The 14,632-nt window shown below is 37.8% G+C and overlaps 1 protein-coding gene and 1 non-coding gene across 2 annotated transcripts; one reads left to right on the forward strand and one right to left on the reverse strand.

Annotated features, from left to right (window-relative positions):
- The first annotated feature begins 1,290 nt into the window (after positions 1-1,290).
- LOC145618329 (non-specific lipid-transfer protein-like) lies at positions 1,291-2,233 on the forward strand. Its single transcript, XM_081673107.1, has 2 exons — positions 1,291-1,734; positions 1,990-2,233. Exons 1-2 carry the CDS (start codon positions 1,388-1,390, stop codon positions 1,997-1,999), a joined length of 357 nt encoding a protein of 118 aa, XP_081529233.1. The 5' UTR covers positions 1,291-1,387; the 3' UTR covers positions 2,000-2,233.
- An 8,967-nt stretch (positions 2,234-11,200) lies between these two features.
- On the reverse strand, positions 11,201-11,307 carry LOC145618711 (small nucleolar RNA R71). The gene has a single exon (XR_014107977.1). It is a non-coding gene; the product is annotated as a small nucleolar RNA R71 (small nucleolar RNA).
- Between the last annotated feature and the right edge of the window lie 3,325 nt (positions 11,308-14,632).

The raw sequence follows: 14,632 nt of genomic DNA on the forward strand, positions 1-14,632 counted from the left end.
TCTTCACAAAATTGACACCCACGAAAAAGATTTACTCCAAACTTGGATAAAAAAAGGTGAAACTAAAGAAAATTCTATCACAAGCTTGTGAAGGGGGCTCAAGAATCGGGTGGGTGAGTTTATGGGCTTATGCAAAATGGGTATATACTGAATAGATACTAGGTGGAACTTGACACTGCAAATGTTAGGATGATCCTAAATTTCCAAGTTCCAACCATTGTAAGGGAGAGGCAAGGTATAAGAAATTTCTGAATGTAGCATATAATTAATCATAGCATATAATTTAATGGTTGTTAACCATTCAAGATCAATACATTATTGCCCACCTAACAGTTGACACCCATGTGCATGTGATTATTTGCCTCATAAATTACTCCTTTAGCCCTACTTCCTAATATAAGTATTCTAACACATCAAACTAATTATAATTTACTATATTTGAATGTAATATTTCATCCAGTTACAGAAAAAAGTCTAATGTAGTAATGTAGTAATGTAGGTGATGTGAAAATTGAATAGAAACCGTTCTTCTAGGTGAGACGTTATTATGTGAGGATAGAGGTGGTTGGCACGCAGAAACTTAGATAGGTAAAATTCTAAGGAAAGCCCAAAAATCTAGTTTCAGAAAATATATAGGTTGCTACACTCAGAAAACAGTACATCAGACTATCAGAAATTCAGCCAACGTACAAATCACTGTACTCGTCAATCAGTACATTCTTTACTCACTCATGAGTAAGAGCACAACAAAATAGACAGAAAAGAGAACAAAGCTTGCACATCAAAGAGAATGTGTCTATGTCAAATGTGTTGTGTTCCTCTTTTAGCATTGTACGATGCAATAAGCATAATAATTAAGCACACTTCTTTACTTTTCACATCTATAATAATTTACTCACCCAAGCGACTTTTAAAGCAAGTGATACTCGAATCGCAGATTACTTTGTGCTCATAGCCTCATATAATGAATCTTCAAAGGAAGGAATTTGAGGCGCTCAATAAACCTGAAGTGATTGATCCCCTAGGGGTCCTGTCAAGCAATTTAATTTCCACAATTAAGCATCAGGCATAAGATCTTAAATGCTAAAAATTCTGAGAAACCATATTGTACATAAGGCTTTTTCTAAAGTGAACAAACATTTCAGCAAAGAAAATCAACCAAAAAAACGAAGCAATTAGAGCTGTCATTCAATACCAACTGCAATCAAGACTCAACTACAATCCCCTGACCTAATTATTCCCCACTGAGTACTTCCCTGCTCTTTGTACTCTTCTATAAATAGAGCAAAATAGAGGTGTACATACCATCTACTTCCCATTTAACTCTTTAACACTCTCTTTAAACCTCTATCTAAAATTTTGTAATCATTTTAACCGCAGTCTGAGTATGGCTAACTCAGCTATCCTAAGGGTGTTATGTGCAGTTATCGTGTGCATAATGGTAATTGCACCATATGCAGAAGCCGCCATTAACTGTGGTATGGTCTCTCAGCACCTTGCACCATGCATTGGATTCCTAGAAAATGGTCAGGGACCAACAGCAGCTTGCTGTACTGGTGTTAAAGCCCTCAAAACTGAGGCTACCACAACCCAAGACAAAAGAACTGCTTGCAGATGCATGAAATCAGCTGCTACAGCCTTTCCTGATATCAACCAAAAGAACGTAGCTGCACTTCCCAACAAGTGTGGGGTCAGCATTCCAGGAGCTGTTGGCCCCCAAACAGACTGCTCTCAGTACAGCTCTTACTTGTGTTCATTTCTTCCTAGTTAGATATACATAGCTAATATAATTCTCCATCTAATAGAGTTATGATGTCCAACACAGCAACCGTTGCAACACTTAACAAAAATGACAAAATGTTAACTAGCTTACAGTCACTGAATATAGCATGCACTAAAATAAAAAGGGTTCTTTCAAGGCTGTGAGTAATTTATCAGTTGATTATTTTGATACATCTAACCTTTTTCCTTTTTTTGGTTATGTTGCAGGGTTCAGTAGACCTAAAGTTTCCAGGAGCAGAGCACTTGCAAAACTAAATATAAACCTAGTTGGGTTCTGAGTTCATAAAAAAAACAAGTTAACTAGTATTTCTCTTCAAGTATAGGCTTAAAGAAGCTTAGCTTTCAGCTTATCAAGTTCTTATTACACATACATTATGTATGTTATGTACATCTTGAGTGCCATATATCATCTTATGTTCTATGTGACAGATAGAAATGAATGAAAATTTAAATAATATATATTTATCTTTTAAGTCTTAATATTGATTGCCTAAAACAAGCAATACTGCAATCTGCATGACATTTCCAGAGGGAAGAATTATAATACTTTTTGGCATGCTAAGATTGGAGCTGTCGTGATTGAAAAATCGAAACATCTTCCTAACATCAATACATTCTTTAAAGGCAGAGTTAATACACTAACCATCAATAAGATAAAAATTGATCAAAGAATGAGGGCCACAAAGCCCACAAGAAGCCTAGAGGCAGTTCTGTTGACTATCTATCAGAGGCTTCTTCAAATGCAGGAGAAACAAATAGAAAATTTCAGATGGTTAATAGGATTCTAAGAAGAAATTCAAAACAGAATCCAATCTAAATAGCGCATGATGTATTTAACACCATGGAAAACCCACTCGTTAGTCATTACTTCTCAAATCCAAAAAAGGATACCCACTTCAAAGGCCAAGAAATTTCTCTAAACACTTGTGATAAAATAAAAAAATAATAAAAATTACTTCTTACATTCTACAATTTCAAAGGAAATAAAATATTCATGATGATGGCTCCATCGTCTTACCCCCACCAAAACCACCATGGTCAAAGCTTATGGAATTCTTGTGCATATCTTTTTGATACAGCCATAAGTAGAGTCAATGGAGAAGCAAAAGATGTCTGGTTGAGGTCATGACATTCACTCAAATTCAGGTAAAACCCATAAAAAGGGATTCCCATGTTTCACCTCCAGTACAACAAAACTATTTAGGATAGGTAACATTTTTATTTTAACATACTTTTCAATGACATTTACAGCTGCATCTCCAACTTAACTAATATGCACAGTTGTTCTCTCAACAAAATTTCCATTATCAAACAGAAGATAAATCCTTTATCATGTGTCCATTGGTGCGTAGTAAAAGTTGGGGGTTACCATTGGGAATTTCCCAAACATTTAACAAACCCAACTTTAATAAATTCATCTTCAGAAGACACATTAAGTGCTCTTACATTCACTATCATATATGCTGCTTTCATCCAAAACAATGTGTCTTTTAAATTTAGACACACAATTTTATGAAGTCCTACGTAATAGTTATTGTATTGGTATTCGAAACGGACAATCGAACAAGAAATTGGCTAGCTCACATTTGCTAAGTGTTCCAGCAACAATGGAATGTCCCAGTAATTGATTCAAAAGCAATATAATGTACAATTTAACGATAAATTCGTATCAATTTTGCTTAAAAAATTCAAATAACAAACATAATTTTTAATCGAAGGCATAAATTATCCAGTAATTCTAACAGACCTACAAAAAAAATTGCAGGAAACAAGCAAATTAGGCCATACAAATTAATTTCATTGAATTTCTGTTGCATTTGTACATATTTTCATCAAAATTTCCCAAATTTTACAGAAAATCAACAAATTCAAAGAATTCAAAATTCAAGTGAAACTAACTACCAGTATAAGAAAATCCTTTTGCGAAATCAATCCTTTGCAAAACCTAAACATGATCAAAAAAACAAAAACCAAAAAAAAAAAAATCGAATTAATGAAGATAAATTACTTGAAAAATAGCCGAATGTTGCTTGCTCCTGCAATTTGATGATAGAAATTGACTTCTGATGCTCTGAATTACGTGTGACAGTTTTTTCAGGTAACGAAAAAGGGACGTCGGAAAAGCAGCCTAAAAGCGCCAAGAGTTGAAGTTTTGGGTTAGTGTTTCTTTAAATTTTTGGCGCCCCAAAAACCCTCTTTCAAGTGAACCCCGCTTGAGTTAGCAATCTCAGCACTAGGAAAAGGGTTAAGAGATCTCCCTTCCCTATTGGCTTAGGGCCTGTTCTCATAAGTTCAGCTCTAATAAATTAAGTTCAATTCAGTTCAGCTCTTAATTTCCTTCTCTTATAAAATATTCATTTCATTTTAGTTTAGTTCAGATCAGTTCAGCTCTAATAAGTTCACTTCAGTTCAATTTAGAGTTCAGTTAATGAGAACAGGCCCTTAGAGGGTAATGAACCTGTTATACTAATAAGCAATAAAACAGGATTAACTTATCTCTTGATGCGTGAACCAAACTGAGAATAGCCGCGTCGTGGAGAACCACTGACCTAAAAGACGATTCTGCGCTACCTCCCGGTGTAGTAGACAATTGCGGTCGCCCTCCAAGATAAGCACGGCGCCGGAGTTTATGTGCACTCACAAACCCGACTGGAACTCAGAATACTTGCCCAGAAAATAGAACGAAAAGAATATGTGTTTAGATAATTTTAGAGAAGAGAGAAGACTGATTGTGTTGTGCGTTTTGGCTGAGAAAACCACCGAATATTTATAGGCTGAAGAGGAAAACGGGAAGCATAAAAGGTGGGAAGAATTTGGCCAAGAAAATGACCAGATTAATCTTGTCAGTCAACAACCGAGGCAAGAAACAAGGGAGTGAATTAGTCAGCTAAAATCAAGGGATTAATGGCTGATTAATTCCCACAACAGTCAGAAAATCCCAATAGTCAAAAACGGATACTTGGGAATATTCTGTTAACAAGGAAAAAGAAATAAAATTTCTCCAAAAAGATAACAAGGACTCACACCCGCGCATCGCATTCCCCGAGGCCCGGGCGCGCGCGTGTGTGGAGTAACACACACCTCCAACTCACTCAACTAAGTAGTGCTAAAGCACTACAATATAAAAACAAGGAAAAACCTTCCTCTCCAATCAATGTGGGACTTTTCCCCTTTCATTTGTTTTTCTCTCTCTCTCTTATTTTTCCCAACACTCTTGTTTTATATCAAGAACTTCTAACAGAACCCTCATCCAAGTTTGAAGGGCTAACATTTGGTTACCTAGACCTTTTTACATATGCGTTGCATAACTGCTTTTAGAGGTAGGTGCACTTAAGGATGGTATTTTACTCATTACATGTGTGATCTATTCATCCGACTTTCACTTAATTATCTGAACTTGTAAAACTTATTCTAGTTGTAATTTATCCTTATCAAATTTTATTTTTCCTGAACTGAACTTATTATACTTGAAATAAATGAAAATAAGGTGAACAAAACGGACCCTTAATATAATTTTTTTAACTAAGCAAATTTTATACCTACTAGGGACAGTCAGACGGGAGGATATCGGATATGTATCCAACATAGGTAATGGGTATGAAAATTTTAGGTGGACATGGGTATGAGGGATATCTGTATACATCTGCAAGACGGTTTATCATCTCTGCACTTGAAAGGCTAGGTTTTGGTAAAGGAAATTCAACCAATGGTTTTTATTAGAATTATATTGCCATTGTTTGTTTCAAAATAATATTATTCCGTCTGGCTCAAAATTAATGTCACACTTTTACTTTTTTGCATTAGATTTTATGTTTAAAGGTATTTGGTTATGGATCCATGTATCTGTACTTAAAAGAATGTTTATTTGTTTATCGATAGTAAAATATTCTTGCTTTTTATTATATAAGACAATTTTAAATTAGTATACATGTCATAAAGTCATGTGTGCTTTCTTCACATTTATCCTCTCCTTTTAATAGTTGAACGTTTTTCCACGCTCCTTTTACCATCTAGCTAGGTAAGCAACAAACTAACAGGTTTAACAAAATTCAAGATGCAAACATGTTTATCCTACAAATTAATCTTATTTTAATGTAATATTTCTAAAACATCAACTCATCCCATACATTTTTTGATATATATCCCATGCATAGTTTGAGCCCAAAACTAGTAGTAATAAATTGTTGTTTTGCTTTGGGATTTTTTAACAAAAACAACAAAATAAAGCTTCAAAATGTATATTGGTTTAACACTTTGTTACTCAACCTAAGAATTGGATTTCAAAGAGATACATATCATGCACTAGGCACGTAACTCTTGAGGAGGGGGAGGACCTTCAACAGTCATGGAAATCAACTCTTCACCTCTAAGGACGACAAGGCCAAGGGTACGACGACGTTCTTCTCTCTCTTTGTTAGGATTGGTTTTGCTATCTTTAGTCGGAGGCAGCTTCCGAAACTCCTCACAATCGCTAAGGACAACATTCATGTGACGATCAAAGGCCATAAGTTTCCCGACGAGTTGACGCCCATCTTGCGTAGTGACCCGCATGCGATAGTTGATACTCTGGAGCATCTTCGAACCCTTAGTCTTAGACATCGACATGTTGATCGATTTTCTAAACACCAATATAACCTGCACATATGCCTCACAACCTTAGAATACAAAAGGACATTTCTTCAACTTATTTCAACCATCCAAGCTACATAACTATAGAATTCACAAATAACAATAAACTTACAAAAGCAAATTATTAAAAAAAAAATAATAACAAAAAAAATAAATAAAAAACAAGAAAATTAAACTTCAACATGAATTCTTTTTTTGATGATTAAAGAGCCACAAGGTGGTTGATCCAAAAGTCATATCATATGTTTGGTTCGCAGAATATAGTCATGAGGTATAAGTTTATAATGATCAAAAGTCATATCATATGTTTAGTTGTCAAAATGAATTTTAAACCCATATATACCTCAAACCCATGAAGTATGGGGTTTAGAAAGCTTAGAGGAGGTAGGTTTGGTCCATTCCATTCTCTTAGGTATCAAATAAAAATAGGGTATAGTGAGATATTGGTATTAAGTATCAAGTTCTAACCCAATGCCACCTTAACCTCATTTCTGATTCTAAACTCATATCACTCTGCAAACCAAACGCCCCTTCCTCATGGTATTAAGTATCAAACTCTAACCCGATACTACCTTAAGAGAGGTTTAGGGTTTTAGGCAAGCTTGACTTGAGTTTGAAGCTAAATGAGCCTCAAAAATCCTCCTCACTCTGAGCTCGTAGGCTCAATTAGGGTCGAAAAATGCAACTCATTAACAACCAAATTTTACTCGATTATCAATCACATAAAATTGTTAAGGATTAAGAAATAAGAATATCAACCTAAATTGCACACATCAAAATTGCAGTAACAAATTTGAACGTTATTATAATATTTCATAGCTTTAGTTACAATGAACGATAGTTCAAGAATCCTCCTAATATGAGCCCTAATAATTTTATCTTATGTAACAAACCCTAAATTGACTATACTGATAATTAGATTAGCAATAATGGTATGAAACTAAACCCTCAATAATTAGAGAAACAACTTACCTTAGAAAAAGCCGCTTCAATTGGCTGTATGATAGAGGAGTAAGCTAGAAGCTTCTCCAATGGCGGATTTCTGGGTTAAGAGAGAGAATGAAGAGAGAGAAAGAAGGAAGAGAAATAGAATTGGGGAAAAGAAGATTGATTTTTTTATTGATATCTTCCAACTATTTTATTACAGTATTTATAGACTAGTGGGAAATGACGTGTAATCCACTAGCTAACAAACTTCCACTAACAATTCATGTTAACTAACTTCTCCACTAACAACCACCTAACGCACTCATAACAAACTAAAGCACTAATAACAAGTTTCTTGCTTATTTTGCTAATTCTCAGTAATAATACCATAACATAGCTCCCACCCATCAAAAGACTTGTCCTCAAGTCTGGGTCAGAAAAAACTCAGGAAACCTCTGCTCCAAATACTCTGCAGGTTCCCAAGTTGCCTCATAGGAAGGAAACCCTTCCCATTGCACCAGATATTGAACCTGAGCCTTGTTTTGAAATTTAACCATCTTCTTGTCAAGAATTGCAGCAGGCTTAATGTCATCAGAATCAACACTATGCCCTTGGAATACAGGTGGAATATGAGCAACCATTGGCAACTGACCCTTAAACATCTTAAGCAGAGAAACATGAAAGGTATCATGGATCTGTGCTTCTACAGGAAGTCTAAGCTTATAAGCAACTTTCCCAACTGCAGCCACAACCTGAAATGGTCCATAAAACTGATGTGACAACTTCTGATTACTTCTCTTCTGTACAGTATGCTGTCTGTAAGCTTGCAGCTTCAACCAGACCCAATCACCCACCTGAAAGACTCTTTCTGATCTATGTTTATCAGCTTGAGTTTTCATTCTATGTTGTGCCCTTCTTAAATGAAATTTCAATTCTGAAATCATCCTTTCCCTTCTCTGCAAACTCCTGTCAACTTCATCATTTTTAACCTCACCAGCTAAGTAAGGAAGGTGTAATGGAGGGGGTTGATTATACACAACCTCATAAGGAATAAGTTGCAGAGCAGAATGAAAATGAGTATTATACCACCATTCTGCCAGAGGCAACCACTTATGCCATTCTTGAGGCTGATCACCAGTCATACACCTCAAATAAGTCTCTAAGCATCTGTTAACAACCTCAGTTTGACCATCTGTCTGAGGATGGTAAGCTGTAGAGAGCAAAAGATCAGTACCATATAAAGAAAAGAGCCCCTTCCAAAACTGACTGAGGAAAACTGAGTCTCTGTCACTGACAATAGTTCTAGGCCACCCATGCAGCTTGAAGACATTATCCAAGTAACTTTGTGCAACTTGAACAGCTGTAAAAGGATGTGATAAGGCCATAAAGTGGGCATATTTACTGAGTCTGTCCACTACTACAAAGATAACATCCTTTCCACCAGATTTAGGCAACCCTGTGATAAAATCCATGGAAATGTCCATCCACACCTCATCTGGAATTGGTAAGGGCTGCAAATGACCAGGATAAGCAGAAGTGTCATACTTAGATGCTTGACAAACCACACACCTTCTCACAAAAGCACTGACATCCTTAGTGAGGTGATATGTCTAGTTTATGTAGTATTTTACCCCCGTCCCTTGGTCATTATTAGTAGTGTTTTTGGCTCTTTAGAGCCATTTTTATTACTAATATGTGTTTTCTAGTGTTTTCGTAGTTTTGGTTGAGTTTTGTAGGGAATTGCACCTTTGGAGTACTTTCCCGGGATTTTATGGAGCAACTACGAGCATTGGAGGAGCACGGCCATCTTTCGTAGCCCAAGATCGGTTAGAGTAATCAAACCGGTGAATAAGGGCTCGACTTGTGTGAAGACGAGGCATTTGGACCTAATGATTAAAGCCCCAAAGAGGATATTTGGTTTGGGCCAAGTTACGAGCCTAAACGAGGAGTCCAAGCGGCCCAAGGGTGTCCGCCCGGTGGTCCGCCCGGTGGTCCGCCCGATGGTTCGCCCGGTGGTCCGCCCGGTGGTCCGCCCGATGGTTCGCCCGGTGGTCCGCCCGGTGGTCCGCCCGATGGTTCGCCCGGTGGTCCGCCCGATGGTTCGCCCGGTGGTCCGCCCGATGGTCCGCCCGGTGGTCCGCCCGATGGCGCGCCCGATCGGGCAAAGAAGACTTATATCGCAACAGCCCTTCGCCCGATCAAAAAGGCGCGCCCGGTCGGGCGCGTGTCTCTGATAGATCTTTTAAGCATCGTTTAGTTTGTTTTAGTTTAGGATTCTTGCTTATTATAAATATGTTTTTGTTAAGCAAGTTGAGGATTCTTTTTTTTACACTTCGTTATTCTTTCTTTACTTTTGTAATTCTTTCTCTTAGATTTTCTCTCTCTACTTAAGCTTATTTTCTCTCTCTACACTATATACTTTGTTCTTTACTCAACTCTTTATTCTGATTTCTTTGGTAACGATTTCTTTTCTCTTAATCTCAGTTATTTATTTTATTCCTTCTATCATGTTTTATTTTGTTGCTTTGATTAGTTTAGATTTAATTATGTGTGAGTAGTTCTTTTTCTAGGGTTTATGGGGATCCATAAATAATATGAAGGGGTAATTTATTGTTGTTAATTATCAATGCTATATTAATTTCCTATTGATTGATTTAATGCTCTGTGACTAGATTAGGCCTGATCTTTTATGCATGAGTTTGACAATATTGATTCGAGATTCGAGAGATGAGAATTGATGTTTAGGTCTAGTTTCAATAGGCATGTTAATCTATAAATGGTTAAGTCGAGATTCGAGAGATGAGATTTAATACCGGTAGATTAATTCTGTGATTGTAATACGTAGCGAAAGCCCTTTATTATCTGGTTAATTGATGCATTAATGATTGGTTATTATGTTTTACCCTGGAATATTATTTATTGGTGAACCTATGCCCTAGGTCTTTAATTCATTGATTCCTCTTATTTTATTCTCCCTACTTATATTCTTCGTAGTATAATCTTTAAATTACAACAACATTGGTTACCTTAATAATTTAGATTAAATTAATTAATTAGGAATAGAAAGACTAGTTTCCCTATGGATTCGACCCTACTTCCCTATCTACTTTAGTTAAAGGACTTAGGTAATTACTTTTGATTTGGTGATACGACTTTAGCCTGTCAAAATTTGGCGCCGTTGCCGGGGAAACGGTTATATTTTTATTTCTAATTGTTTTTGTAGTCTAGATTATTTTCCTTCGTCCCGGAGAACATAAGTTTTTTGGGACAGTTCTCATATCTGTTGTCTAGTTCTTTGTTTATGCCCAGGTGTTCCAGATCAGGCTACATTCCTTTCGATCCTGAGATCGAGCGCTCTTTCCATAGGCAAAAGAATTTATACAAGCAAATACTGGCGAGTTCTGGTGGTGAAATTCCTAGAGACCCTTCATCTGATTCTAGTGATCCAGACACTTCTTCAGAATCAGAATTAGAGATGGGAGAAAATCCACCTAAAAAGCTCAGCGACTATTCTCAGCCATCTTTGGCGCATTTTCCCCACCTTTCTCCTACGCCAGATCTTGAGGGAGTTCAATTCGAGATCAAGCCCCAGTTCATCACGATGATAGAAAGGAAGCAATTTAGTGGAGCTAAGGGTGAAGACCCAAATCTACACATTGCTGACTACTGTCAATATTGTAACACTATAAGGCAAGCTGGGGTCACGCAAGACCAAATAAGGGAGATTCTCTTTCCTTTCTCTTTATGTGGAAAAGCTAAACTGTGGTTTAATGGTTTAAATAGAACTGCACTTGGCATTACTAATTGGGAGACTCTTGTTTTGAATTTTTATAACAAGTATTACCCTGCAGAGAAAACAGCTCTATTGAGAAGCGCAATTCAAAATTTCGCCCAAGAGCCAGATGAGTCACTATATGAAGCTTGGGAGAGATTCAAAGACCTGCAGAGAGAGTGCCCTCATCATAACTTAGCACAGTGGCAGTTGATACAAGCTTTCTACAATGGGATTGGAAATTCTTCTAGAGCAATTTTGGATTCTGCAGCTAATGGGAGGTTTATGAACCTCAATGTTGATGATGCAGGTCAGGTTATTGAAGATATGGCGATCCATAATTCCCAATATGGGAATCCTAGAGGTTTTGCAAACAAGGGAAAACACCACGTCGATTCTGTATCCTTTTTGCAATCTCAATTAACCTCTATTTGTCAGAAATTGGATAACCTTACTACTGCTAATTTTAAAATAACTAATGTTTCTGCAATTGATAATAATGCTAATGATGCTTTCTGTGAAAATTGTGGAATTGTAGGTCATTGGGAACATGAGTGTAAGAGTTCTATGGGGCAGGTCAACGCTTTTCAGTCCATCAAGCAAAATAACCCATACTCCAACACCTATAATAATCCCGGGTATCGGAACCATCCTTACCTTTCCTATAGGAGCAGTAATGTGCAAAATCCCACACCTCCACCTCCACAACAACCAGCACCACCACCTCAGCAGAAATATTACCATCCCAATGCTGGCCAGAAAAACCAACCGCAAACTCCTCCACCACCTTCCGACCCAGCTTTATCAGAAATTAGAGCGATGTTAACTAGTATGCAAAAGCATATGGAGAGTAGAGACTCACAAATTGACTCGATTGTAGCCCACAATAAAGTCATAGATACTCAAATTGCACAGTTAGCCGCTGCTCTTCAGGTTCGCCCACAAGGAGCCCTACCATCGCAACCAGTACAACCCACAGATCAGGCGTTTGCAATCACCCTCAGAAGTGGTTCACACTATGATGGGCCTCCTATGCCCAAAGAAGATGAACCTGTTTCAACAGAAATTGCTAATCCTGATTCCTTTATACCAAGGGATATTAATCCTAGCCCTGCAGGGCTAAAGGGTAGTACTAATATTTCTGATGTTATATTGCAGGGTAAAACTCCAGGGAAGGTTGTAACTCAAGACAGGAGTAATGATGTGCAACAACCAATTATCAAACTACCATTCCCAAATCGAAATTTGAAAACCAAGGTGGATAAGCAGTTTGGTAAGTTCCTTGACATGGTGAAGGATTTGCAGGTAACAGTTCCCTTTACAGAATTAATCACGCAAATACCTTCATATGCAAAATTCATGAAAGAAATATTGACTAGGAAAAGGTCTATTAGTGAGGTAGAGACTGTCGCTTTTACTGCTGAATGCAGTGCCGTACTACAAAATAAATCTCCACCCAAACTAAAAGATCCCGGTAGTTTTTCTATCCCTTGTCATATTGGCAATTTAATGATTGATAATGCATTGTGTGATTTGGGCGCTAGTGTTAGTGTCATGCCATTATCTGTGTGTTTAAAGCTAAAAATGGGTAAATTAAAGTCTACTAATATTACTCTGCAAATGGCTGATCGTTCTTCTAAATACCCCATAGGCATTCTAGAAGACGTCCCTGTTAGAGTAGGTAAATTTTATATACCTGTGGATTTTGTTGTTCTTGATATGGCTGAGGATTTGCATACCCCAATTATCTTGGGTAGACCCTTCCTTAATACTGCTGGAGCAATTATAGATGTGAAATGTGGTAAATTGACACTATCAGTAGGGGATGATAAAATTGTTTTTAATTTGAATAATACCCCTAAAAGCCCCATGCTAGAGGAGAAGTGTTATAAAATTGATGTGGTTGGTAATTGTTCTAATAAGCCCCAAGCTTTTGTTAAAGATCCCTTGGAGGCGGTATCGTGTGTTGCATCTTCTACAGGTACAACTAACCAATGGAAAGAGGAAGTGGACGCAATAGAGAAAGCCTTATACTGTGAAGGTCTTGGTTTTGAAGATGAGAAGGTGGAAATGAGTACACAAGTTGCGGAAACTGAGCCTATAGTGAGAGTTCCACCAGATCGTGTTGTAATAGCTCAACAAAGTGATAAATCGAGGCAACCAATGGTCAAAAAGGGTTCTCAATCGAACAAGAGCAAAGAACCACCAGTTCAAGCCAATGAGGATCCACCCAATAAGGTGAATTGGCGCCTTACAGGGCGTGTTAGGAAGCCGAGTCGTGGTTTAAAAATTGCTCAACCGGGTGAAGAACCACCCGACCAGGCGATAGGCCAAGGGGCTTAACTTCCTGACATGTGGTAAGAGGGTCGTGCGGGACCTAAATAAACCAGCGCTTTTCGGGAGGCAACCCGTATTTTTCTTGTTTTTTTTAGTCTTCTTTCTATTTCCTGTGAGAGGAGAGAGGAGAGAGTTTAATGAGTTTATTGAGTTGTACAGGTTAGAAGGAAAAGAGTTAGTCAAATTTGGAAAAAAGAGAAGGAGTCTCTCGTACCAAACATTGCCTCGGGCCCGACCGGGCGAAGGACCGCCCGACCGGGCGCGAGAGCAAGGGTGAAAAATTGACAATTTTTGCCCGATCGGGCGCGAGAGTTGACGAGTACGGACATTTCGACCGCCCGACCGGGCGGTATGGCGCCCGACCGGGCGCGAGAACGAAGAGAATTTAGAGAGTTTATACCGCCCTACCGGGCGGTGTGGCGCCCTACCGGGCGGAGTGGCGCCCGACCGGGCGCGAGAGCGGATCAGCAAAACTGCTCCACTTTGACAGGCCATAACTTTGCGTTTCTTATCCGTTTTTGGCGTGTGACCTATCGTTGGAAAGCTCTTCAAGTCTACTTTCCAATGCAATTGGAATCATTGAATTATCAATTATACATCAAAAGTTATGATCAGAATAGTGCGCCTGATTCAATTTTTATCTTTTTTCCACTAACACTTTGTTTCTTTCTTGCCCAATTTTGTTCCAAAAAGATGCATTGCAATCTTGAGGCTTTGGTGACATTGATGTGGTGATGATGAAGAGTAGTCACCTTGAATACTTGCTTCCCCTTAAGACAATGAGGACATTGTCTGATTTAGCTTGGGGGGAGGTTCTCGTGTTCATATGGTATATCTTTCACTCTCTCTCTTGGTATGCTTAGTGTAGTTTTACTGCTTTCCTAGTGTAGTTTTACTGCTTTCCTAGTGTAGTTTTATTGCTTTCCTATAAGAAAAATACAAAAAAATTGAAAAAATAAAAAAATCCAAAAATACGTTCCAATGAATTGTAAATCATGCTTCTCTATGCCCCCATACTTGAGAAAATTTGTTTTGATTCTTGGTTATTGATGATAAGCATTGTGGACTTGTTGGTCATGATTTGAAGTTTAATTGCTTGGATGCCTAAACATGCGTCAATTTTGTCCAACTACTTGTGAATATAGTGCTTGACTAGTTGATTTGGTTAGGAATGTGTGTTTAGTT

This window comes from Chenopodium album, chromosome 26 (genome assembly GCF_948465745.1).
Source record: "Chenopodium album chromosome 26, dcCheAlbu1.1, whole genome shotgun sequence".
Taxonomy (NCBI): Eukaryota; Viridiplantae; Streptophyta; class Magnoliopsida; order Caryophyllales; family Amaranthaceae; genus Chenopodium; species Chenopodium album.